Genomic DNA, 26,526 nt, shown 5'->3' with positions numbered 1-26,526 from the left:
ATGCCCCCAGTCACAGCTGGTGTTTGCATTCCTCTGTTCAAGTTCCAGAGAGAGGGAGGGAGAGAGAGAGAGAGAGAATGGATTTATTTTAACGTTCTCTCTCTCTCTTTAAACTCAGTGTTCTATTACCTTAATTGTTTATTTTTATACAAACAGAACAGCTGTTAATTAATTAATTGCAGTGTGGAAAAGAGCTGAAACGAAGCCAGATACAATACGGAACACGACATCTCAATTAATTACAAATAAGAAAGGGGAAGAAAGAGAGCGGGTTGTTTGCACGACGAGCAACGCTATACCAAGAGACAAGTGGAAACACCACATTCCTCCTGGACACACAATCCAGCTGGACTGCCCATAGAAGCCAACACGCTGCACTTGGGAACCTAGTTCCACCCCCACCTCCTGACACTGAACATGTGAAGCTGTCGCCTGTTAATCCAGGCATCTGGTCTACCTGTCCAGTTTTGCCTGCTCCGATTGGCTTTGTAAGGTTTTAGCCTGTTGCAGTCCTGAGATCCTTTGAAGTGGAGATGCATGAGACCTTATGCATATACCTGGAAAGCACAAGCTCTGTTCTTGCCATGAAGCCTACCAAACTGGAGGAAGGTACCAATCCCAAAATGCCATATTGCACAATGACCTATTTTTCTTCCGACAATGCAAGATAAAATAATGACCTTGAGATGCCTGTAGGGCTGTCAGCTGGAAGGGTTCCCCTCTTTAATAGCTATGCAGATGATAGATTATTTGAGTGCAGTCCTACAGCTATAGCAAAATGCATACCAAAGCTGAATCTCTGCCACAGCATTATTAAAAGAGATAAGAGCGGAGGTATAGCCAAGGGGAAATGGAGCTCTACAACTCCTCCTACAGCAGGAATGGTGACATCACCTCAGGATCACTCAGGGGCTGCCTTTGTAACTTTGTTCCAAAAGGGCCTTAGCCAAGAAGAAGCACCAGGCTCAACAGAAGGCAAAGTCTGAAATTTGCCTAGAAGCATATGTTAATCTCTAGGTCAGTGGTTCTCAGACTTTCTCAGCAGGACCCACCTTTTAGAATGAGAATCTGTCAGGACCCACTGGAAGTGATGTCATGAACGGAAGTGACATCATCAAGCAGGAACATTTGTAACAATCGTAGACTGCAATCCTATCCACACTTAGCCAAGAGTAAGTCCCATTTACTATCATTGTAAAAAGCATATACATAGTTAAGTTAAAAGCCTGTTAAAAGTACATATCTGTCACATTTCCCCAAATGCAGTCACATACCATGGGAGCATCAAGTCTAATATATTAAAAATAAAGTATTGAAATGAATGGGGACCCGCCTGAAATTGATTCGTGACCCCCCTAGTGGGTCCAGACCCACAGTTGGAAAAACACTGCTCTAGGCCATGATCTTTCTCAAAGGCTGCCTGCAAGACAATATGTAGCTCATGTTACACGAAGGCTGCAATCTTATGTGCATCTACTTGGAAGTAAGTTCCACTGAACTTCCTGTAAGAGGCTTTTTATCATTTGATGTTGAGTCCAGCAGGGATAGCTAGAGTGAGTGCAAACACTAAGTTTTGCAGGGAGCCTCACTGCAGTTTGTAAAGGGCCCCTGACCCTCATCTTTGGAGCCATTCCAGGTGTGTGTGTGTGGGGGGGCAAAACAGAGGGGAGGGGCCCCTTGCATACTGTGGTGAGGCTCCTGGCAAAACTTAGTGCTTTGCACCCCATCTAGCTACACCACTGGTTGTTCTAATGTCTGTTCTAATGTCTTTTCTTGTGCTGGGGTGGGGACGTGTTCTCTTTTAAAAAAAAAACTATTAAAAATCTAGTTTTTTAAATCTAAAAACCAGGGTATAATTTAATAAATAAAATGTGTGAACTGGTGCCTCCCCCAGGGGATCTGCACTGCTGCTGCCATGCCAGCCTTTCCTCTCCCTCCTTAACTATACAAAATGCAGCACCTGCTTGTGCAAACCCCATATGGAAGCCTGGTTCTTCGTCCCTGGACACATCCACATAATCCCAGTGGTGATGCATGTGCAACTGGCAGACCCAGATCCTCTGGAAGATCATCTCAGGAAGCCCCTGAACTGGATCTGAGAGATATTTTAAGAAAAGAAAAATTAATGCCTAAGAAATATTTTTTTAAAAATATAGTAGCACCACAAAGCTGGTAGTAACGCATTTTCAATTCCCACTGCTAGAAATGTACAGGTAATAAAAAATGCAGCACTGGGGAAAAAATGGCACTTTCCCTCTTCAGCATATATTCACATATGTTCCATTTCCACAGCAATAAAGATGTTCTCTTAAAATAGATATAAAAGGACATGCTATTTTATGAGCATGCAGCGCTGGGTTGATGCAGTTTTCATTGGTTATGAGTGTGTTTCCAGGCATGATTCAAGGCGCTTGTGGTCACTAACTTTAAAGCCTTAGGGTCCAATCCTATCCAACTTTCCAGCACTGATATAGCAGTGCAAATGGGGAGTGTGCTGCACCAGTGGGATGGGGGGGGCACATGCAGAGGCTTTCCCCCCCCCCATCCCAAATGCTCCCAAAGGGAGCATTTGTTTCCTTACCTCAGGGCTGCATTGAGGTTGCATCAGCACTGGAAAGCTGGATAGGATTGGGCCATTACATGGCTTAGAACCAAAGAACTTCCTTCCCAACATGAAACTGACCATCCTGTAAGTTCTTTTAAGGTGGTTCAGTTACAGGTTCCACCTCCTTCAGAAGTACCATTGGCAGAGACCTATGAAAGGACATTCTTTTAGATGGCCCCACTCCACCCTGCCGAATTCCCTGCGCTGTGGGATGGGGCAGGCCACTTGCTGCCCACCTTTTGGTAATTCTTTCTTTTGACAGGCTTTTGTTGACCTATTATGTAACCGGGACTGTGACATAGTGTCTGTTGCCATTCTGTTTGGGTTTTTTGCTACCAGTTGTTGCTTTTGTGGTCTTTAGGGTTTGATTTTTGAATATTGTAAACTGCCCCAAGTCTAATCTAATGGATCTAATAGAGCAGTGGTTCCCAAACTGTGGGTCGGGACTCACTGGTGGATTGCAACCTGATTTTTGGTGGGTTGCCAAAGGGTGATGAAAAGATCAGATAACTAATTGCCTCAAGCCCTGAGGCTATTCAGAAATCAGATACTGTAGCTGCTAATTACACTTCAAAGAGCTCAGCTCCTGCAGTTTGCAAACATGAATAAATATAGGGAGATAAATGTTGATGGTCTTTTTTCTGGTTATTATAACTAAATAAAATATTTCATTCTAGATCTCCTTTTTTTAAAAAATGTGGTAAACTTAGGTGGGTCTTGATAGAGTGTGGTTTAAAAAAAATGGGTCCTGGCCAGTGATAAAACATTTGGGAACAGATTATTATAGATAATAGATTATCCAATAGATGACGATGTAACCTCCCAGCTGAATCAAATGCAACTTCAAAAATGAGTTCAGCACATATCTGGTTAAGCTCAAATGGCTGTATGAAGTCAGTGACATCCATGTTAAAGCAACCCAAATGTATGTGTACTGGCAGAGCTGATAGATTTAACACACTTGCAACAGCTGTACAGTAATATATCAAACTAAGTGCAAAAGTGTATGCCAAGTGTATGAAAACTTAAATATTCATTTTGAGGGTGGGAGAACTTATGATAAGATAACTGGAATGAGAAATGAACCCAGTCTCATAAGACTGCCAAATGACTGTGTAGCAAGCCAGCAACTCCCTGATCCTGGAAATCTGCCATTATTCATGTATCTAATTTTTGGTTCTCTTTATTCAGCACTCCTCCAGAAATAAGCAGCACTGAAATTGCATCTGTACATGGAATGTTATTTTTTTAAATTGAGTTCAATAAAAATATTACACTAGACCTCCCAAAAAAATACACCCTTGTTTTCATTTGGTGTTAAGAGTAGAGACTCACCCTGCCTGAGATTGACTCCTGACTTGAGGTGTGTTGGGCAGATCCCTGGAATAAACTTCATCCAATGGCCAGCTGAGAATACTTCATCATCAATTTGGCATTTCCCTGGTGTTTTAGTCTTGGCCACTGGCACTTCAATCACACACACACACACACACACTTAGCCTGAAGCCCACCATTTTGGTTCCATTGAAAGTTTATTCCAAATATGCATTTAGGATAAAAGACTTTTAGTGCAACCCTATGTATGCTTCCTCAGGTGAAAGACCCACATTATTCAATTAGGAAGAACCAGGAAATATGCAGATGATTTCAGCTACACAGCCCAATCCTATACATATCACGGAAATAAGGCCCACAGGGTTCAACAGGGTTTACTCCTAGATATGTGTGTACATGCTGAGACTATTTATCTGTGGATTTTGCATCCATGGATCTGCCTCAGTGTGCATCCCCCATACTTGTGTTGAGCCAGACAGGGGACCAGAGCCTCCCAATGGCTTTTAAAGGCATAAAACCATCACTTCTGGTGACATTTTTCAGCCTCTAGGAGGCATTCGGGAACCTGAAGCAGACTTCTGGTCCCCTTCAGAGGGTTTAAGGGGTCAATAACCACAGATTTGCTTATTCGTGATTTTCAATATCCATGGGGGGGGGGGGTCTGGGAACTGATCCCTCATGGATACCGAGGCCCCACATGTATTGGTGTGTAGCCTCAGTCTCCCATTTTATACACATGTAAACATACTTCTCTTTATTCCCTAGTGGCAGATTCTCCATAGTCTCCTCCCCAAGGTAGGATTTGCTGTTCCTTCCACTAACTTAACTTAAAATCAGTATGTATGTATAGATATTTATGGCACTTGCCCACTATAAGGAAACGATAAAATGTGGAGACTCTACCTTAGTGCACTCAGGAATCCTTCTTGAAGGCAAAGTCTGGGCCTCTCTGTACTAGAATAGCTGCCGAATGGAAAATCTCTCGTGAGAAGGCACCTGCATTATCAGGACTGCTAGGGCTTGAGGCCATGTACTGAGCCTGTTAATTAGAAATTGGCATCAGCTGGTTGATACAGGAAGGGAGGGGGCACGTTGCTCCTGGATGCGTCTATCAGCATGTAACCATTCAGAAGGGTCAGTGGTTTGAGGCCTGTGACTGGGCAGAATCTTCAAGAAGGAACCTTGCATCACCCTGTTCACCTTTTGAGAGATCCTGGGCCTCTGATTGGTTCCCAAAGGTAGCATCCCAGGTATAAACATCCTTGCTGAGGTTTGGGTTAGCTGCATCCTGTTGTCAGACCCAGTGTCACTGCTGTGGGTTCAACTCTCTGCACATGCTTAAGGGCTATGTTCTCAGAAGAGATTAACCAGTGTTAGGTTAGGAGTTTAGCAGCACTGCCCTGCAGGGATTCAGGTAGGATTAAGTTGTTAGTTTATCCCTCTTTTCTACCCTGTTGTATTGCAGTCCAGATTGACATCTCCCACTACTTCAAGTGAAAAAAAAATCCCACACCTACTGTACAGTCACACTGTATTTTTCCGCATAACGTTAAGTGTGAACATTAGCTGCGATTACAAAGAATTTTAAGGAATACAGCATACAAATGTTTTTCCCCTCCCGTATTCCATATTGAATCACACTGTAAATACAGAATAATCATGCAGCTACTTTCTGTGTTGGATGTATTTTTACAACCATTTGATTGCTAGCTGTTTAGCCTGTGCTCAGATGCGTGCATACAAACACACGCAATTGTGTGGCAATTTCAGGAGTTTTCATGGTAAGGCCATGCAATATCTTTCCTCTTTGTCCTTAGCCTTTGTGAAAGAACTACTGAAAAGGAAAGCTGTTAGCAAAAGCTAACCTTAAAAAAGAAAAGACAGATATTCCACTTGTTCTTCAAGCGCCATTAAAATGAGCAGAGAGTATGCACAGGGATAGACCAAAAAGGAGATTTTGTTCACAACCAAAGTTGCACAGCTCTGTAACATGCCACAAGGGCAAGGGACCCATTGAATGAAAGCCAGGCATATTTGTTGCTAAGCTCTTTGCAAGGTCTTCAGATACAATCTGCAGCCATCCTTCCCTGCAAACAGCCGGCTCCGCAAAAATGCCCCACTACTGGAAGCATCTTTCATTTTAATGAGGACCATGCTGGCTGGGGGCCTTCGGAATTAGGATATTTGCTTGGGAAACGAATTGTTGCATTCGGGGCCCAGCTCTGGAATCATTTCCAAGGTTGTCTGCAAGGCACATACTTGCTTGGGCAGTCAGCTGTCTCCTGGAAACACACAAAAGGAGAAAATGCCCCATACCGTCCTGAAACCATCCTATTTAAGCTGCTGATTGTTCCTTGTTTAATTAGCTGTCTGTAAACAGCACAAATCTTGAAGCATATTCAGATTTTGGGAGCTAAATTCATGCTTTTAGCCACCCACAGGAGTAACAAAGCAAAACAAAGCCCGGCCTGAATCAAGATAAACAGCTCCCATAATTTGGTTCTAGCTTTCTCCCAAGGCACTTTTTATATATCCTATTGCAGCCTTGAGACCCTCTTTCAGGACACTATTTTATCTTCTGCATCTGGATGCCAGATCTTCTGATATTTTGCAGCATGATCCTAAACATGTTTACTCAGAAGTGTCTCTCTCTGGGGTATTACTCCCAGGGAAATGTAAAGAAAGTTACAGACCCAGCAAACCAAAATGTAAAAAAAAAAGTTTAAATCACTGTATTTTTCAATTTGGAAAGAAATCCCTGTGCCATACATATACTTGGAAAGCATATTAAAAGGATCCAGGGGTTCATATAAAAATCAAAGGTTGGTGACTAGGTTTGTGTCCTTAGAACAAGTGTCTGATTATGGAGCGAGGAGGAAGAACAGGAACAAGCTCTCTTACCTTTCATTCTTTGCAACCATCTTAGCTATTGTTTTTCAGAGGCTGTGGGGACAAGATATGACTGAACCTGGAGGATTCAGGGACTTCTGGATTTAATTAAGCCCCCTATTTATGAATTCTCTAATTCAGTGTTTGTCCCCTACTGTACCACTTCACATCATTCACCTATTGGAAGTACCACCAGAAATAATATCACCAGTTACTTTTGAATTGGGAGGCCAGATGCAACACGACAAACACCAGTAAAAGGCTCAGGACGGATGGGAAGATTTCTTTTGAGCACACAGAAAGCTCTTGCTGGAGCCCTTGCCTGCCAAGCCAAACCCCCTACTGCTGCTTGTCATATTGCATTGCTGGTCTCGCTGCCAAGTGGCTGAGGTCCGGGGGTCCCACAAGTATCACTGAACACCAACTCAAGTACCAACAGTGGTATGAGTACCACTGGTTGAGAAACACTGCTCTAATTTGAGCACTGATAAGGGGATTTCAAATCATATAATAGAAATTCAGGTTTACAGACTTGGTCCGGTACTTGTTAGACGGGAGAAATGAGTGCCGCTCATCAAATGTAGCAAAATATATATTTAAGGCACTGTTGAGGCGTAAATTCCTCTGTATTTCTTTGCCTGATCAATGATTGGTGGCTACCCTGAATGTTTTAATTTTGTTTTCTTGTTGGATTGTTATACCAATAAAGGTGGAATGAATGAATGAATGAATGAATGAATGAAATTCAGGTGCAAAGCAGTACCACTGATTAGGAATGGCATGAACATGTGCAAGAGAATGCCGGCATGGTTAATGAGCAGAGTCAAGGGAGCTGCAAAAGCTGGACTTCCTTTAAAAAGTGGAAATCCTGCTGAAGTGAGGAAAACAAACAGCAGCAGACTCTGGTACAGCAGAAGTTGACAAAATCAGTTAAGCAAAATAAAAAGAATTTAAGGACCATACTGTTAAAAACATCAGGACAAATAGTAAAACATTTCTTTAAATTCGCCAGAATCGAGTTACCAGCTGGGGAAGCCGCTGACAAAGGTGTGAAAGGATTAACAGGAGGAGAGGGAGACTGCAGAGCAGCTGAATTAATTCTTTGCATCTGACTTCCCTGTAGAAGACGGAGCTTGGATGCGGAGGAAGCCGCTTCTTCTGTTGCCCAATGCAACACATGAATGAATGGAAATAGCCGATGAGGTGGGGGCGGCATAAGAAGACACCTCAGTTTTCTTAGTACAGATTCAGCTATTTTGCAGTTAGCATCCCTGGGAAAACTCTTTGCATCCATCCAGTCAGTGGCATCGCTGGGAGGGTATGGGCCACACTGGGTGATATGCACGGGGGAGGGGGTGACACACTACTGGCCAAAATTTTTTAAAATCTTGGTATTTTTGAATACCACCATCATGTTATATATCATTCAATGTGTATTTTCAAGCAGAACGCAATGGAACAAACCACGTTGAAGTATCTATATTCTATCAAAAGTTATAGCAATAAAAACCAGCAGGGGTGGGACAATGGTGTATCACTGCATGGGACGTGCGTGGTCCATAACTGGGGTGATGTGCTGGCCTCCCACACCAGGTGGCGCAAACCCTTGTGACGTCACTAAGACCAGAGTTTCCCAAACTTTTGACTCCCTTGACCTACTCGGCCATTGGCTGTAGCTTCCTATTAGGACTACAATCCTATACATTGTATAGTATGGTAGAATTTTTGTGAGGAATCCGCAGCTCCCATGGTTCCCAGTTTGGGAACTACTGCAGTAGACAACCGAGGACTGTGATGGGCAGATTTACTGGTCATACCTTTAGTGCGTCCACCATAGCCTGTGATAGTCAATGCAATTGCTTGAGAAAGTGAGGGACTGTTTATGTCTTGACAGCTTTACAGCCCAATCTAGGGCTGGCCCAGAGAGCAGCACAAAGATAAAGAACTTTTATACTTACCTACTGAGAGACCTCTCCAAACTGGATATACATATTCAAGACTTGAATCCGTTTGGCCTCCTGTGTGTGCAGCTAGAGCAGGGCTGATTGAACCCTGGCCCAAAGGCCAGATCCAGGGTTCAGCCGAATCCTTCCCTTCCATGATCGGTACTTACAGTTCTGGAGTGCAGCAGTCCTTCTTGTTCCCAGATCGGAACAACACACACTATGGCCAGTTGCATCTTCGCGGATATCTGGGCTCAATACTCACTGAGATATTCCACCATAGATGTGTCTGGCCAGAGTATTGAGTCATCCCGATCAGCTGGACAAGAAAAGCTGTGGCGCTTCAGAACTGTGAGAGCCAGTCGCTCTGGGGAACACATTCCTGGCGCGCAGCAGTCGCAACTTTTGAGTGCTGCTGAGCAAGAGCATGAGTAGGTGTTACGAAACCTGTTAAGACTACATGTCTGAAAATGTCCGTTGTTTCATTTGCAGGGCTCCAACAGTCTGGGACGAAGCTGGGTGGAGACAAGGGCGTCTGTGCAACCCAGAAGAGGCTGGAAGAGGCCAGAGACCTCCTGGAGCCCTGCAAATGCAGCAAAAGCGCTTTGTGACAATAGGGCAAGTTTCTGGGGCATTTTTTTAAAAGCTTTGTGGACATGCTTGGAGTGGGTCCCCAGTATCTGTGGATAACTGAAACTGCAGATACCAGGGGATGCTTGTATTACCCTCTCACACTGCCCAAGGAAAGAAAGCCTCTATCAGTGAGTTGAGCGGACCATGCCACCCCTAGCATCTTCTGTAACATGCAATGAAGAAGGGTCCTGATCCTTGTACTGACAGAGAAGAAGCTACACTACTCCTGGCTTTTCCTTGCAGGAGGTGAGAAATATACTGCAAACCCCCACCACACCCCACTAGCCTCCATCAACCAGTCCTCTAATGCCATCTCTATTTCAGCCAAACAGAAGTTAAGGAGCTCAAACACACAAGGATTATTTCTGTCAGCCACAGCAGCAGTCTGGGAAGTAAACGGATTTGTATTCTGGGGCACTCGAAGGCAACTCAAGCTCTGATATTTTACCACATTTCATTGCGTGCTCTTTTTGTCAGTCAATCTTTGTTACTTGTCTAATTAGTAATAAATATGTAATAAGATGATTAGATATTCTTACTAATTAAAAAATATGAATTTCTCTTACATGAAGTATGTAAGAGATAACTGAGGTATCTCCAATTGAGATAATAGCTTTTCCCCCCCAAAAATGTTCTATAGAAAGAAAAAGTCTGTCACTTTTGAAGTAGTCACAAGCAACACAATTCTGATTAAAGAAAGAACTCTGTTTTTAATAGGTTTTTTTTGATCATTAAAAAAGTTTAAACCTGCATAGCAATCATTTCAAAAAATAATTATTTAATGTTCCATAATGAAACTGTACACAACCTAGTTTTGAGTGACCTGCAGCCCGTGAGGTGGTTTGAAGCAGACCAGCACAATGAGTTTCCCTTTGGAACCAGCACTTGTTGGCTTCTCCATTGGCATGTTGTGAGTTTTTGTTCTTAGTACACAGCCTGGCCCCAAAAGAGTCAGTGGATTTGCACTGGGCTATGTGGACAGTCCAGTCCCCGTCCCTGTCCCCCCCCCCTCAGCAGGGTTCCTCAAAGTCGTTCAATGTCCCGATATTTCTTCCTTAGGATGGAGACTTGGTCTTTGAAGAGCACAGGGTCGAGCCTCATCTGAGAATGGATCAGCGGCATATAGCCAAACCAGCTGGCGAAAGTGTTCATGCAGCTTTGCCTCTGAGCAAAGTGGTCTGGGTCGGCCCAGCGAGAAGCCCTGGAAGTCTGAAACAGAAAGCAAACAACAAATGCCTCAGTACTGGGAATTCTCCGGTTCCCAATCCTTTTTCTTTTCCACTTGCATACCCACTGACAGCCCATTTTCATAAACTATATGCATCATATGAGCAAAATGTAATTAATTTCCTGCTTATTCAAATTTATAGGTAGTAATTCTAAATAAATGGCCCATTAATGGAATTAAAAAGCAACAGAATAATTTTTATTAAACACACAACCAATATTTTATACACTACAAATGTTCAGTGGGATCCTTGAGCCTGTTTGTGGTTTTTCGAAATCAGGTTCAACTGATGTAAGATACAGTCTTAAATCTGGAACTGCATTCAGCTTACTTTGGTATTTATTTTTTATGAAGGCATAAGAAGAGAAAGAAAGCCCTCTACACCAGCTCCATATCCTTGTCTGCATAGCTGACATATCTTGTTTGTAAATGCCACTAGAATAAAGAAGGTTTCATGCTACCCCACACAATATATGCTGGGGCTTAGGACACTCATCTCCTATAAATGAAAACCCATACTTCATGTATTCATAGCAGTATCTTCTCTTTTTACCTGTTTGAAGACTATGCCTTTTCACTGTTTAGCACCAAAGTTTTAGATCTTTTATTATTAGGAAATTATTAGTGATTGATCACTCTCCATATTATGTTTCAGCTCTTTTACTGCGTTGGTTTTTAACCACTGATCCATATCTGATAATACACAAACTGATGACCAAAAACCAGCAGTTGGTGGAGCTTTTGCAGTTAGCTAGCTGCATTCCTTCCTGCCTTGCTGGCTGAACTGGCTAACTTACGAGCTTCTGCAGCCAGTTAACTGCCTGCCTTTCTGCCTTGCCAGCCCCACAAGGCATTCTAATACAGACCTGCCTTTTTCTGTCATTATTCAATTCTTTTCGAGTACCCCTAAAGGTCCTGGCAAGTACTCTGGGGGGTAAACATACCCCAGGTTCGGAACCATTGCTTTAGGTCATCAGCAGCCTTCCCTGTAAGCTGTGCAACCATGCAGCTGGAATCAGAGCCTTGTGCAGCTTCCATCATGGTGCTCTGGAGCTTGATTATGACAATGATTTTATTATCACCAAGTGCTCCAGAGCTGCCCCAACACTGTTGCAGCTCTGTGCACTCCCTGTAAAGATTACAGGGAACATTGGTCATTCGGGCACTTGGCTGTAACATGCTCTATGTGACAAACTGCCTTGGAGAAACTTTGGCTTGCTCAAAATGCAGAGTTCTTATTGAGACCATTCTATTGAGACCCCAATATTGTACAATCTTAATCAAACCTCCAGCCTGTTTCCAAATGCAGTTTGAAGTCCTGGTTGTTCTCTTTAAAATCCCTACATGAGTCTGGGGCCAGAATATTTAAGGGCTGCCTCCTTCCAAATAAATCTGTCCAGAATCCCTTTGGTCTAGGTCTCATAACAGACAGAAATGTGAGGTGGAGCCTTTTTCATCTTGCTATGAGACTCTTGACCTTGGGACACTCACCTTGCCACTTCTTGGGTACTGTTCAGATGTCAGGTCAAAAACAAATTGTTTTGCTGTGCTTTTGGCATGCATTTGACTGAAAAAGTCAAATCCTTTTGACAAAATGTCCTTCAGTTTCTTTGCTGCTGTGTTGCATTTGTTTGTTGCTGTTTTTATTAGTTTTAACTTTATAGTATTGTGTTCTATTTTATGATTTAATTGTTAGCTGCCCTGGGGGCTCATTTTATGTGCCAGAAAGGCAGAAGAGAAATATTTCAATAAATTAATCCTTCCCCACTTCCCATTGTGTATGGATCAGTGCTGAACATCATGTTTGTCCTATTTTATTGGCCACAATAAAGCTGGCCCATTTCGCTGACATTCACATTGCTTGCATTTGACTACAGGTCAGTGAAAAATGGCTTTATTTGACTCAAGCAACCATTGGTTCATCTAGAAATTGTTGTTAGCTTGCCTCAGGTGAGCAGAGGGGCATATTGTACCTGAAACTCATTGCTGTACTACTGTTGTGATTCCATGGATGTAAAAGATAAAAGATAATTGTGTGAAAATGCCTCTGATCACTGCCTTCTCAGCTCTGGAGCTGATTACTCAGAATAAAATCTACATTATATCTTACCATCTGAAGTCTGTGTGCCCTTTCTTGCTGAAGTAGCCTATGAATTCTACACTATAGGGGGAAAAAACTAAGCTACAAGAACAGCCATACCATCCAAGGCTGGTCCAGTCATGATATTGTCATTTTGTGGCAAACTCTCTCTAAGGAGATTCCATGCAGCTTTCATTACCAATTGCCACTGATAACTCTGCCTCTACAAAATCTGCCTAAACTCCCTTTCAACCAACTAAAATGAGCGACAAGAATAAGATAGTTCCACCTGCTTTTGTATGTTTTGTGATTAAAATCATGGCATACTGAGAGGAATGGGTGGGATCAAGGGCCACAGATGATGTAATCCATGAGCTGCTCATAATGGAATCCTTCAAAGTGAGAAAAAGAATACGAAGAGGACAAAACGTGGCATGATAGGGGACTATCAAGAGCCACAGGCTATCACTGTTTCATTATATAACAGAATGCAAATGGAATGGGATTTGAACTGAAGCCTGTTGAGTTCTTGGAAGGCTTCCTTAGCCACACAGCTGGTGTCCAGGGAACAAACATTAAATGTTAAATAGTTCCTTATTTGGAATAGCACCAAATGAATGCCACTCCAGTGCAAGCACCACTGAAACTAAGAAGACGTGGGCAAGATAAGGACTGGGTGGACTGATCCAAAATGATGCCGCTCCGTGGAATTTAAGCGGGTCATTTCTCAGAAATGGATTGGAAGCTCTTATTTTCCACTGATGCTACTGAGTACCTCAGAAGTTCCCAATCCTTTCTCTTGTCTTTTGAAAGTACAATTTTGGCCTAATTCTCTCTGTCTGTGTGTCTGTGACTATCTGCAATTTTTATGTTGAAAATAAAAACAAGACAAAATAAAAGTGGGATTTTGGTTCTAACTTGTTTGGATGGAGTTAAAGGGTTACATTTCTTCCAATGGTGGGAAATTACAAGAAGGGTCCAAAGAACACTTCTGCTTTCCCACCAAAACCAACACCCATTGGGGTACACCTGACTGAACAGCTTGCCCTGTGCATTTTGCCTGAGAAAACAAATACACATTAGGCTCTTTAGAAAAGTTCAGGTTCACAGAAACCTAAAAGAAGGAATATTTTATTCCTTTCTCATAATACTAGAACTTTGGGTCATTTGAGGAAATTAATGGCAGGAGACTGAGGACAGAGAGGGTGAGTATTTACTCAAACATACATTAAGGGTTAGGTCTGCTTATGACACTAAGGCCCAAATCCTAACCAACTTTCCAGCACGGACATAGCTGTGCCAATGGGGCATATGCTGCATCTTGCAGTTGGGTGGCAGTCACAGAGGCCTCCTAAAGGTAAGGGAATGTTTGTTCCCTTACTTTGGAGCTGCATTGCCCTTACCTCAGTGCTGGAAAGTTGGTTAGGATCGTGCCCCAAGAGCCTGATCCTAACAGGTGTACTGCAAGTGCTCCAGCCACACTGCTAGTACTGAGTGTTGAAATATGTGGTAAGGCACTTTAACCACCAGTGGGAGACACCGAGAGCCAGTGGAAAGGCCAGAGCCAGTCAGTGCTGAATCTTGGTGCTGGGAAGATGCCCAGGAGGAATACCACATGGTGTGTGACCCTACCAAGTGGCAGGGAGGCTATTTTGGGGCAGAGGATGGGAAGGGACAGAACTTGGCAGGGGGAGGGCAGCTCGGCAGGCAATCAGGCCCAGGAGGGGGTGGGTATGGCGGCAGAGGCTGCCGCCTAATCCTTTGCCCCTCCTGAGCAGTGGCACCTGACATGGGCCTTCTCAGTTCTATGCCCCTAAATAGTGGGCACAGCTCTGAGGAGACCCACTGGGGTCAGTGAAGTTAGACACGATATTCGCTTACCCCAAGGAGACTCTGGCGGCTGCTCTGGCCCTGCAGGATACAGTGGAGGTCATTTTGGCACCGTTGTATCTCATAGTGTCGGGACAGTTTAGGACTGAACTGCCCAACATGGTATGGTGTCACATCTGAATCAGACCCACCTTTCAACTTAATTCCACTGTCCCACATTTTATTTTATTTTGTTTTAACAAGCAAACTTCCATTTGTAGTGTACTTCCACTTGCAAATGACATGGAACTTACAAGAACTACAGTCACATATGTACCAAAAAGGGCCCACCGAGGTGATCCTGTCCTAGCAATGTTCAACTGTCACAAAGTGAATGTCTTTTAAAAAAAACATGAAATGATTCTTTTTTCATTTGCCAGCTCATTTCATTCTCGTTTCATTTGCAAAGCCAAATCTGCGTATATTTTCCATTCTAAGAGTCAACATCTTATCTACATCCTTCGATTAGAACAGGGGTGCCCAAACCCCGGCCCTAGGGCCACTTGCGGCCCTCAAGGCCTCTCAACGTGGCCCTCAGGGAGCCTACAGTCTCCAATGAGACTCTGGCCCTCCGGAGATTTGTTGGAGCCCACACTGGCCGGACACAACTGCTCTCAGCGTGAGTGCGACTGTTTGACCTCTCACGTGAGCTGTGAGATGAGGGCTCCTTCCACTGTTTCTTGTTTCACATCTGTGATGCAGTAGTGGCAGCAAAGGAAAGGCCAGCCTTGCTTTGTGCAAGGCCTTTTATAGGCCTTGAGCTATTGCAAGACCTTCATTCCTTCATATAAGTTCATCTTCAATATATTTATTTATGTAAACTTATGTAAATTTATTCAAATTTTAAATGTAAATTAATTCTTCCCCCCCCGGCCCCTGACACAGTGTCAGAGAGATGATGTGGCCCTCCTGCCAAAAACTTTGGACACCCCTGGATTAGAACATAAGAACAGCCCCACTGGATCAGGCCATAGGCCCATCTAGTCCAGCTTCCTGTATCTCACAGCGGCCCACCAAATGCCCCAGGGAGCACACCAGATAACAAGAGACCTGCATCCTGGTGCCCTCCCTTGCATCTGGCATTCTGACATACCCATTTCTAAAATCAGGAGGTTGCACATATGCATCATGGCTTGTAACCTGTAATGGATTACCTGTAACCCGTAATGGATTCCTCAAACTGGGACAGGAAAGGGCACTCGCAAGGAAGAAACCACACTTTTCAGCCCCACAATTAACACAAGCTGCTCATCATTTTTGGGGCGGCACAGACACAACTTTCTAGTTACCTTCTCAATTTGTTAGGGGAAATGACTTGAAATAATCTCTTCAAAAATAGAAAGTCACATCTATTGCAACACAGTTTGAGAACATGCCTCCTCTCAGTTGACAATGATAGTGGGTTATTTTTGAACAGCACAAGAGATTGGGTGTTTCTTTAATTAATCAATTCTTTTCACAAAAGAAAAGGGAATCAAGGCTTGTTTCAGACATATGGTTTTGTTTCTGAGGGCACAATCCTAACCGAGTCTACTCAGAAGTAAGTCCTATTTTGTTCAATGAAGTTTACTCTCAGGAAAGTGTGGTTAGGATTGCAGCCTGAAACAAGTAGGAATGGCTGCACTAGGTTACTAGGCAGGGTAGCCTAAGTCAACTAGAAGGAATTTGTTCACTTCCTTTTAGGCTGTTGCACTAACAAAGGAACATGTGGGGAGGCAAGCTGGTAAGATTTGCTGAGGATTAGAAGCTTCTGTAGGTTTATTTGGAAAGCTGGCTTATTTGTGTATGCTAAGTTACTCAACTCTCCTTAATGAAAAAGTATTCACTTGTGTGTTCTTTCTCAAGCCAAACTTACCGTATTTAAACACAGAAAGCTGTTGCATGCCAAGCCACTACTAGACCTATTTAGCTAGTAGTGCCTACTTTGACTGGAGGTATCCCCCCCCCCCCATTCAGGCAGAGGAAGAAGGAACCTAAACCTGGGACTTGCTGCTTGCAAGGCATGTACTTTAGCACTGAGCTATGACCCCTTCCCACATGTATGTTTAGGGTGGATTTAATGCACTATTTACATGAACACTGCAGTAAACTTTTGAAGACCAGATTATGTGAAACTTCTCTCATCCGTTAACACAGGCTTACATACCTTTTGTTGTCTTAAAAGTTAGACCTATTCCTGGGTGTATTTGGGGTTTTGATTCCAAAAATGGCATCAGTTTTGCCCTATCATGCCAAGATTAGATTTGGCATAGCCTCATTAGTGAGTGGTTTAAGCAGCTTCCTCATGAGGAAGCCTATGCCCTGTGGCTTTCTCATGAGGAAGCTGCATGAACCATTCACTAACAAGACTATGACTTCTCTCCAAAACTAGATATGATGGGGCAAATCCAATCCCACTTTTGGAATCAGCACCCCAAATTCATATAAAACCACCTAGCTAGCTGCTTAATGTGAGAACGGACTCAACTGAAAACATGTTGAATGGGATGTTTAGCAAAATGAATTTTCCAGCTGTGAACACATTCAGATAATCATTTGATCCTACGGTCATTAAGGGATGTAGATGTGAATAAGGGATGTAGGTGTAAATATGTCACCACCATAAAAAAAGGGAAAACTATTTTAGAGAATGAAGGAAGATGTGTGGTATCCCACAGGTAGAATTTGCATCCTCTTGGTTTTGGAACGTTCAAGACCACTAGGAACTGGTGATGAAAAAGTCACTGAATAGAAAGTGATGTAAAAACTATCCAGATCAATTCTATAACAAAATCACATTTAAAAAGAGCATTTAGGTAGCATTTAGGTAGCAACAATAACAAAAATCTTTCTACAAGAAGGTGAAGCAACTGATAAGACACCTACCTGTCCCATCATGGTCTCCTTGTACTGTTTTTTCTGTGTTACTTTGATTGGAGGCAATTTTGTCACAGCTGACACCAAAAAGTTCATTAAAATGTCTTCACAATTGGCCAGTTGGTCCACCATGTTCTTTAGGCTGGCAGGCAGGTAATGAGTGTACAGGTAGTGATAATATCTGCAAAACCATCATAGGGAGAGTCTAAAGAGACAAGTTCTATGTATGTTTACACAGTAAGAAAGCCCCACTGAATTCATGCACAGAATCATGTTGCACAGCTCAAACAGTGCCTTTTGATGTCAGACGATTGCAGGCAGTAGGGCCCCCATGCCATACTGCTTTCTCACCAATGAGATTCTGGACATTTACAGAACAATCCTAAGCATGTCTACTCAGAAGTAAGCTCCTTTAAGTACAATGGAGCTTGCTCCCAGGAAAGTGTGTACAGGATTGCAGTCTTAGTCAACTCAATGGAGCACAGATATGGATTTTCACCTCTTTGGTACCATGTAGCTAAGAGAATTTGGGTCTCTAGAACTACTCATCACAACCCAGTGGGCATAACTATTTGGGAGCCTCATAAACTATCTACCAGAAGGATAGCTGTGTTAGTTTTTAACTTACAAGATTCTTTGTTGTTTTTGTTACAACAGACTAACACTTTCATTTCAGCATATTTCACAACTGTGCTCCACTTCTTCAGATACATGAAATGAAGTTTTCTGATGAAGTAAACTGAAGGTCCATGAAAATTCATGCTGAAATAAATTTGTTAGTCTACTACAAAATTGTAACAACTATCCAGTGTTCAGGATCTTGCACTCCCTTAGGATCCTGGCTGCCTCGGTATATTCAACAGACACAGTCTTATCAGGAGGACATCACAAATGTGTGTAACAGACACGTGAATTAGTTAAACTGAGCCAATGTCCATTTGGTGAGGCAGGCCAAATCCCTTCCTTTGTGTCATAACTGCAAGACCAGCAACTGAATGCGCATCAGAAAGGAAGAAGGTTCTTCATTTCAGAAGCATGGACTGTTTCCATCCCTTACTTCTTTCCCCAGACCAGTGGTTCTCATGCATTTAGCACCGGGACCCGCTTTTTAGAATGAGAATCTGTCAGGACCTGCCGTAAGTGATGTCATGCCCGGAAGTGACATCATCAAGTAGGAAAATTTTAACAATCCTAGGCTGCAATCCTATTCACACTTACCCAGGAGAAAGTCCCATTTACTATCATTGTTAAAACAATATACCTACTAGCTTATTAAAAGTAGAGGTCTGTAACATTTTCCTAAATGCAGTTACATACCATGGGAGCATCAGGTCTAATCTATTAAAAACAAAATATCAAAATGAATGGGGACCCACCTGAAATTGGCTCGCAACCCACCTAGTGGGTCCTGATCGACAGTCTGAGAAACAATGACCTAGACATTTCCACTTGGGGAGATGAGTGATGTTGTGCAGGAAAGATGACTGATTCCTCTTTCTCTTGCTCAGGTTCTTCTGATAGTAAACATCTGAATGCTAACCACAAAGTAGTTTCTTAGCAACCTATCACCATGTGATTGTTCTAGCCAAATGAAATGCTGGTGGCTAATAGCTTTGGGTCACACAGTAAGCCCTCATTCTGCAACTACCTGGAATATGCCATTACAATTTGAAGGAGCCACCACATGAAAAGCAATTCTCTGTTTCTGCTACCTCTATTGCCATTTTTCCTAAACTGGTTCAGGAAGCAGAGAGATGGGAGGAGGAGGACAGAAAGTTGGCATGTGAGGGATTGTGAGGTGCCTCTTGGAGTGGGGCAGATTTGACCCAGGGATGGGCACAGTTGTTCTTTTCCTGCAATCAAAGGACATCAGAATATCTGCCTCACTGGTTATTCTATCCTGCAGTGAGTAAAACGAGATTCTGCCTGAAGCTGGTGCTGGCTGACTTCTTCAAAGGAAAGGGGAGAGGCAGTAGAACATCAACAACTTCTTGAAACCAAGAGGAAGCTTCCTCCAGTGCTTTTGTTCTTCTGTAGCCAGAACAGAACAAAGACTGGTATACAAGCCTGAGTCACAGGAACCACACCAGCACAGCTATAAGGGCGTTTTTTGTTTTTTTATGGTCAGCCAATGCAAGCCTTGACTAGCTTTGGGTGTGACCACTCTTCTCCAATACCAAAGAGCATTTTGGGGCCTAGGCATTTTGAAGAACAGAGGGGCTTCTTTGAAGTCTATCATTCATACCCTCCCCACATGCAAGAGAGACAACATGAGTTTGTTTTAAAAGCATAAGAGACTTCAAAAGATCCAGCAAGTGCAAAATGCTTACCAGATCCTAAAACTGGGGGTTAAAATCATTATCCACTGAACAGAAACTCAAACTCTAGATCAGGGGTGTCATATATTAGGCCGGGGGCCGGATGCAGCCTGCGGAAGCTCTTTATCCGGTCCTTGGCCTCTGCCAGAAACACCATCAGCTGCTCTCAGCTACTAAATTGGCTGAGGTGTCACTGTTGAAAGGGTAGCCCACATGATAATTGGGCTCTCCCATATCTTGCAAATACGATCAGGATTTACGTATTTTCTATTTGCAGCTAATGAGTTCCTAGGTGAGAAAAATGTGCTTTGTTTTGCCACGACCTGCTTAATGACGTCACTTTCTGCTTAATGACATCACTTCCAGCACTCAGCAGGCATCAAGAATGCTATACAGCCCGCTGTATGAAATGAGTTTGACACCCCTGCTCTAGATCATCTACGATCTCAATTGCCGCTTCAGAAACAATTAGTTGTTTAAGAAACGTGTTTCAGGAAAGGAAGAGAGATAATAAAATATTTTCAGAGTCTGAATTAAATCAAATTCTATTTCTTTTTTTGAAAACACACACACACACAGCTCAGTCCTGGAACAGGTGGAGAAGCAAAGAAAAGTGCCTCTAAGCAAGTGAAGTTCCCTTCACCACCAACCACCACTCGTAGGACAACCACTCACAGGCCCCCCCCCCCCAAAAAAAATTAATGCTGAGTCTTCCCCCTAGTTTTAATGGAAAAACAAAGTTGATATCCCACAATCATCACGGTGTAGGAACAAGCAGTGTCGCAGCTGTAAATCTGCAAGTGTGAGAGAGTTCATACAGTAGAGAGTACACAAGGATATATAGAGGAATGCATTGTGGAAAATCAGTCTCAGAGTTTGGCCAAGGCAGCAAAAGGGAAGAGGATCCTGTAAAACCTTAAAGACGAGGGCCTGGTTCACACTTCAATGACTCAAGATCTCACTGGATCAGGAGTGGATGCAAAATTATTCTTCTGCCATCTCTTCCCTCTGTTGTGCCATGACCCTCCAATTCGGACATTTGGTTTGGCCTTTGCTAACCCAGTTTAAAATGATACCAAGCACACTTCTAAGCTCACTCAGATTAAACCCAGATTCTCAAAGTGAATGTAGGTGTGTACCTGAGCTCCATTTTAAAAGTCTCCCTTCACAAAGGCTTTGAAAGCTGGTTGTAAGTACAAGTGATACTCCCAGTTCTTACTTGTGGTAAACAGCAGCTCCCGTCAATACCATGGAATAGTCATTAGTCCATTTAGATGTGTAGCCCCAACGCTCCTTGGTGTTGTCCCAAAAATGGCTGCGGGCTGGGTAGCCCACAATTCTCTCTGGAAAACTCTGCCAAACTGTAAAGGCAAAATCCACCTGCAGGCAAGAAAACCAAACAGACATATGTAGTAAGCGGTAATCAAACAATCTTGAAAATGTCAGCAAAACAAAATATTACCTTTCCACTAATTCATAATTTGCAATCTTGGAACTGTTGCAGAACATTAATTCTCTGTATTCATCAGTAAATTAAACTGACTGCTTGACATTTTGCCCTGTAATTATGCACATTTTAAATGTTTTCCTGTTAACAAGAGTCTAGAGCTCCTGAGAATTACATTAACATTTTGCAGGCATGACTTTTGCAAAGCAAAAGTTTACAACTTGTGTGAGTGCTGCGTGAATGCACCCGCATGTGCATTGTGTATTTATTGGAGTGAATAAAAAGTCAAAGGAGTGTCAACGTTGCAACAGGGTAGAGAGAATGGGAATATGGCAGTTGCAAAAGAGGGAAAATGGAAACAAACTCCAAAATACACAATTCCCTTATTGCACCCTGTTCAAAAAGCATTCTTAAGCATGCTTCGGGGGGAACAACACAGATCACAAGCATGTTACTGCAGCTCCCATGACATACTGCTGTGGCTGATTTCCTATGAGACATCAGGGGCTTGCAACAGCCCGGCTACAGGAATGCATTATGGGAGATTCAGTACACTAGAGGATGTCACCTCACTAAGGGTGCAATCCTAACCCCTTATGTCAGTGCTTTCCAGCACTGGCATAGTAGTGCCAATGGGGCATGTGCTGCATCCTGCAGTTGGGTGTCACTCACAGAGGCCTCCTCAAAGTAAGGGAATGTTTGTGCCCTTACCTCAGAGCTGCATTACCCTTATGTCAGTGCTTATGAGGATTGCGCCCTAAGTATTTTAAGATGGTTTTAAATCAAGATATCACATTAAGGGTAATGTTTGTACCAGAGATAGCAAATTAATATTTTTTTAAGCAAAATCTGTAATTATTATCAAACCTTTCCGAACTGGAATTTATTTTGGGAAAGAAAGAGGAGGACATACATGCTGAAGCATTCAGCTCTGGACATATTCTCATCCTTCAAGTTGTTTCAAGCAACATGATGCTCATTCAAAAGCAGTTCAGACAAAGCAGTGGTAGATCTGACCACATTCAATACATTAATATGTCAAAGAATCAAAATAAAAGACTCTGCCCTACAATATCTGGTATGCTGAAAGGATTAAACATAAACTGCAGAAGAATCATAGTGTTAGCTGCTGCAACAAAAAGAGGATTCTATGGCTGGTTTGTGCACCACATACAGTTTGGGTTTTGGTTTAGTGAGCCATGAGCTTGCACTTCACCTTCTCTACTGAGTATGCAAGTTCCCCTATCCCAGCTCCAGCCAATTTTCATGCTGCATGTAACCAATGGGAATATGGATTCTATTTTTAAAGGAAATCTGGGTTAAGAATGAAATTCATCAGGGTTTGCAAAGCAAGTTTAGGAGCATACCTGATTTTAACCCTATCTGGTAAGAACATAAGATGAGCCCTGCTGGATCAGGCCGTAGGCCCTTCTATTCCAGCTTCCTGTATCTCACAGTGGCCCATCAAGTGCTCCCATGCCTCATGGAGCACACAAGGCAAAAAAATACCTGCATCCTGGTGCCCTCCCTTGCACCTGCATTCTGATGTAGCCCACTTTTAAAATCAGGAGGTTGCACATTACACATCATGGCTTGTAACTTGTGATGAACTTTTCCTCCAGAAATTTGTACAATCCCCTTTTAAAGGCATCTAGGCCAGATGCTGTCACCACATCCTGTGGCAAGGAGTCCCACAGACTAACTACACGCTGAGTAAAGAAATATTTTCTTTTGTCTGCCCTAACTTTCCCAACACTCAAATTTTAGCGGATGTCCCCTGGTTCTAGTGTTGTGTGAGAGGGAAAAGAGCATCTTTCTATCCACTCTATCTATTCCCTGCATAATTTCGTATGTCTCAATCATGTCCCCCACCCCCCAGGTGTCTCTGGGGGCAGGAAAATGCACAACACAAACAAGGCAGGGTAAACTCTACTATGTATTAGTAGGAGGGCAGGAGGAGGGCAGGAGGTCTGGTCTAGAGTGTAGAGCCTCCATTTGCCTGAAGATTAACATCCACAAGGTCGCCAGTTCGAGGCTACCGGCACCGTGCGACCTTGAAGCAGCTGGCAAGCTGCAGCTGAGCTGTTCCATCTGCTCGGAGCGTGGGAGGATGGAGGCCAGAATGTTAAACCAGATCGGATTGAAACACCTGAATGTAGTGGTTCTTGAAAGAAAGAACCTTCTTTCAATTTGTAAAAATCCCTGCGTGGATTTAATAAGCCTGCCTATGTAAACCGCCTTGAATAAAGTCTTGAATAAAGACCAAGAAAGGTGGTATATAAATACTGTATATTATTATTATTATTATTATTATTATTAGACAGGGAGAAAACACAAGGCTGCCATCTTTACAGTTTCTCATAACATCCTGACATATAATGGAAGATAAACCAAGGCAAGAATTAAAAGGTAGCAGGGAACAGTAAGACACCAATTCTAATACCTAGAGCACTACACATAAATATGATACACAATTATAAATGAATCTGCTACAATTAGAGTTGTTAACTTTCTCTGAAGAAAATCCTGCCACCGTGCATTTGTACAGATGAATTCATTTAATTTTTAAGTCTCATGGAAGAGGCCAGCCCTCAGTGGTAGAGCACATAGTTTACAAGCAGAAGGGGTGTTACAATGAGGCAGTGTGGTGCAATAGGTAGCAAAGAACAGGGAGAGCTGGATTCAAGTTTCTAGACATGGAGCTCTAGTAGGGCACTCCATTGGTCCATTGCCTGAAACATGGCAAATGTGCTTCTCCCCCCCGCCCCCCACCAGTAAGTCTGTTGATACCAGGCAACACGCGCACACCTGGAAAAACCATTTTAAAATATGCTCCCTCAGCTGCCTCTGATATGGTGGGATCCCCTCCGTTCAGCAAAGAGGAGATGAGGAAACAGCAACTGTGGCATGGATGGATGCCAGGAGGAGAGCCGAGACAGTAGCAGGATAGTGGTGGGAACCCCAGTGGTGGCAGTCACCTTTCACCTCGGTTGCCACAATGCTTAGCAATGGTGTTGGAGGCTCCTCATCCCACAGTATCTTCTCACGCGTTGCCTCCATGGTGCTTCTCCCAAGTTCCTTTTCTGGCCCGCTCTGCTGCTCTGTTTGAGAACAGGACAGCAGAACCGTGGAGGTGGAAAGTGGAGCAAACATGAGGCAGCTCTGGGCATAGTCACAGGGTGCCACCTGTGCCCATCTGCTGCTTGAGGCAGCCCACTTCAGCTTGCTTCATGACTGGGCTACCCTGTGAAGCTCACTGTATGGCTTTGGGCAAATCACCGTAGCCCTATTCAGATATTCTGTAAACATGGAGAATCTGTACGCTCAAGGAAAGCCAGGGGCATGCTGCTGACTCCTGCCAGGCTCCATAATCCCACCCCACTTTCTGTGGGTAGTGTTTGTCTGTACAGGTAAACACTGTCCACATGGAGAGTTTCTTCCAGAGATTGCAACCTGTAATGATTTGGTGTTCATAATCATGAGGAGAGTCCTTTCCCATAGACAGTGCCTACTTGTTGTGACGGAGGCTGTCCATGGGGCGACTGGAAGGTGGAAAGGCCCTGCTGGCATGTTCACTCTGTCCCCTCAGGTTCCCTCTCCATGGAGAGTTTATCTTTCAGCCCAAATTACCTCACACTGCCAGTTCATTTATGGGGCAACAGGAGGATAAAGTGGAGGAATCCATGCACCAGGATCATCATTCTGAGGTCCTTGGAAGAAAAACATTCCTTCCTGCAATCAGCAATTTCTTCCATGCATTTATCCTTCTCTGTCAGTGGATTTATCCACCAAATCCATCCTTCTCTGCCTTATACCTAGAAGAGCCTCCTGCTCTCTACCCACCAAGGAAATGTCCCTTCTTCAGGAAGTTCCTTCCCAGCCCCCACTTCTTTCCCACGGGCCTCCTTGCTGCTTGGACATTTCACTTTCGTCTTTGCTCCATCTGGTTCGATTAGCAGTCTCCTGGGCAGGGACACTGTTGTTTCTATTGTTCCGCCCATCAACCTTAATATACTGCTGGTGCTAAATGGAATGTTAAATAAAGTAGCTGAAGACAACGTGACATGCGAGTCTCATAGCCTCACTTCAATAATTTCTCTCTGAAGCAGACACCTAGCACATTACGGATTATCAGGCCTGCATGAGGTGGGGCTGAGGGGAAGGAAAAAGCAAGCCCTCCTGCCAGTCCCTTCAGGCTTGTCTTTTCTTCCCCCCTCAACTCACACTGATTTCTAATTATGAGACACATACATGTCCCTCCCAGCATGCAACGTGGCACTTTGGACTCTTACCCGGAGGAATAAAAAGGCTTAATACTTCATTTCATTATGAATGAAAAGGGCAAAACCTTCATTAACAGTAAAAGATGAAAGAACAGAGGAAACCATTGGGGGCTTTTTACGTTTTATCATGCAAATTTGAAAGCAGATTTCAAACTGGAAAATATTATCTAAAGTTAAATTGGCCCATAATAAGTCCTATTCACTTGCTTGCTGGTTTTGGTGCAAGACAGGGAATTCATAAAGCATCAGAACTTCTGACCTCTCATCACTAATAACTTCTCCACATGACCATTTCAAGTTGCCTCCTGGTTGGGCCACCATTGCCATTTGTGATGATGGTAGGAAGACAACTGGTGGCCTCCCAGTTTAGTTTCCTGCCCATGGTAGGATTTTTCATGTCAGTAGCTACTTCATTTTTTTTTTTTTTTACTGTATATACAGTATTCCCCTTTCCTCCTCTTTAGGATAACCAGATGCAAAAGAGGTCAGGGCTCCTACATGCTTAACAGCAGTATAGGAGAAGGTATTTTGGCAGGTACAGATGGATAAAAGAGTCTTCCTCGATATCTAGGCATCTCTTTCAATAGACAAAGAAACACATTCTAGTCTTACTTGGTTGTTGTAAAGAAAATTCTGACCTAGGACTGACATATTCAGACCATACAGACACAATTCTTCAAGGTCAACAACTGCATACAAGTTGAGGTCACAGCCTTAGAAAGCTGGATAGACTTGGGTCCTGAATCTCTAACACACCTGCACTGGAGAAAGCACCACTTAATTGAATGGACCTCTAGGAAGCAGGAACCTATCATCTCAAAAGTAGCCCACAATGTGAAGGGAGAATTTGCCCATGAAAGGAGAGGGTAGGAGAAGAAAAAGCTACAGAGAAAGAGAAAAAGGAGAAAGCTAAAATTGAAAGAGACAATAAAGGGCCAAAGCTTTTCCACAGTTGCCATTAATAATGTATTTCCGATATATTGCACTATTATATAAATGGTTGCCAGTTTCCCCTTCTCTTTGCGGGAAGAGGTGCTAGA

The 26,526-nt window shown here is 43.2% G+C and overlaps 1 protein-coding gene across 2 annotated transcripts in view; it reads right to left on the bottom strand.

The window, feature by feature from the left end:
• Positions 1 to 10,095: 10,095 nt before the first annotated feature.
• Positions 10,096 to 26,526, bottom strand: part of EXT1 (exostosin glycosyltransferase 1) — a 270,228-nt gene continuing 253,797 nt past the window's right edge. For both annotated transcript variants that reach the window (XM_066623884.1, XM_066623883.1), the window contains 3 exons: positions 20,976 to 21,136; positions 17,448 to 17,619; positions 10,096 to 10,614 (listed from right to left, as the gene is read on the bottom strand). In XM_066623884.1, coding sequence (XP_066479981.1) covers positions 10,429 to 10,614; positions 17,448 to 17,619; positions 20,976 to 21,136 — 519 coding nt within the window. In that variant the 3' untranslated portion in view covers positions 10,096 to 10,428. The remainder of the gene's footprint in view (positions 10,615 to 17,447; positions 17,620 to 20,975; positions 21,137 to 26,526) is intronic.

Source organism: Tiliqua scincoides, chromosome 4, assembly GCF_035046505.1.
Source record: "Tiliqua scincoides isolate rTilSci1 chromosome 4, rTilSci1.hap2, whole genome shotgun sequence".
NCBI classification, from domain to species: Eukaryota; Metazoa; Chordata; class Lepidosauria; order Squamata; family Scincidae; genus Tiliqua; species Tiliqua scincoides.
The sequence above is the reverse complement of the archived record's forward strand: the minus strand, read 5'-3'. Positions and strand labels throughout refer to the sequence as shown.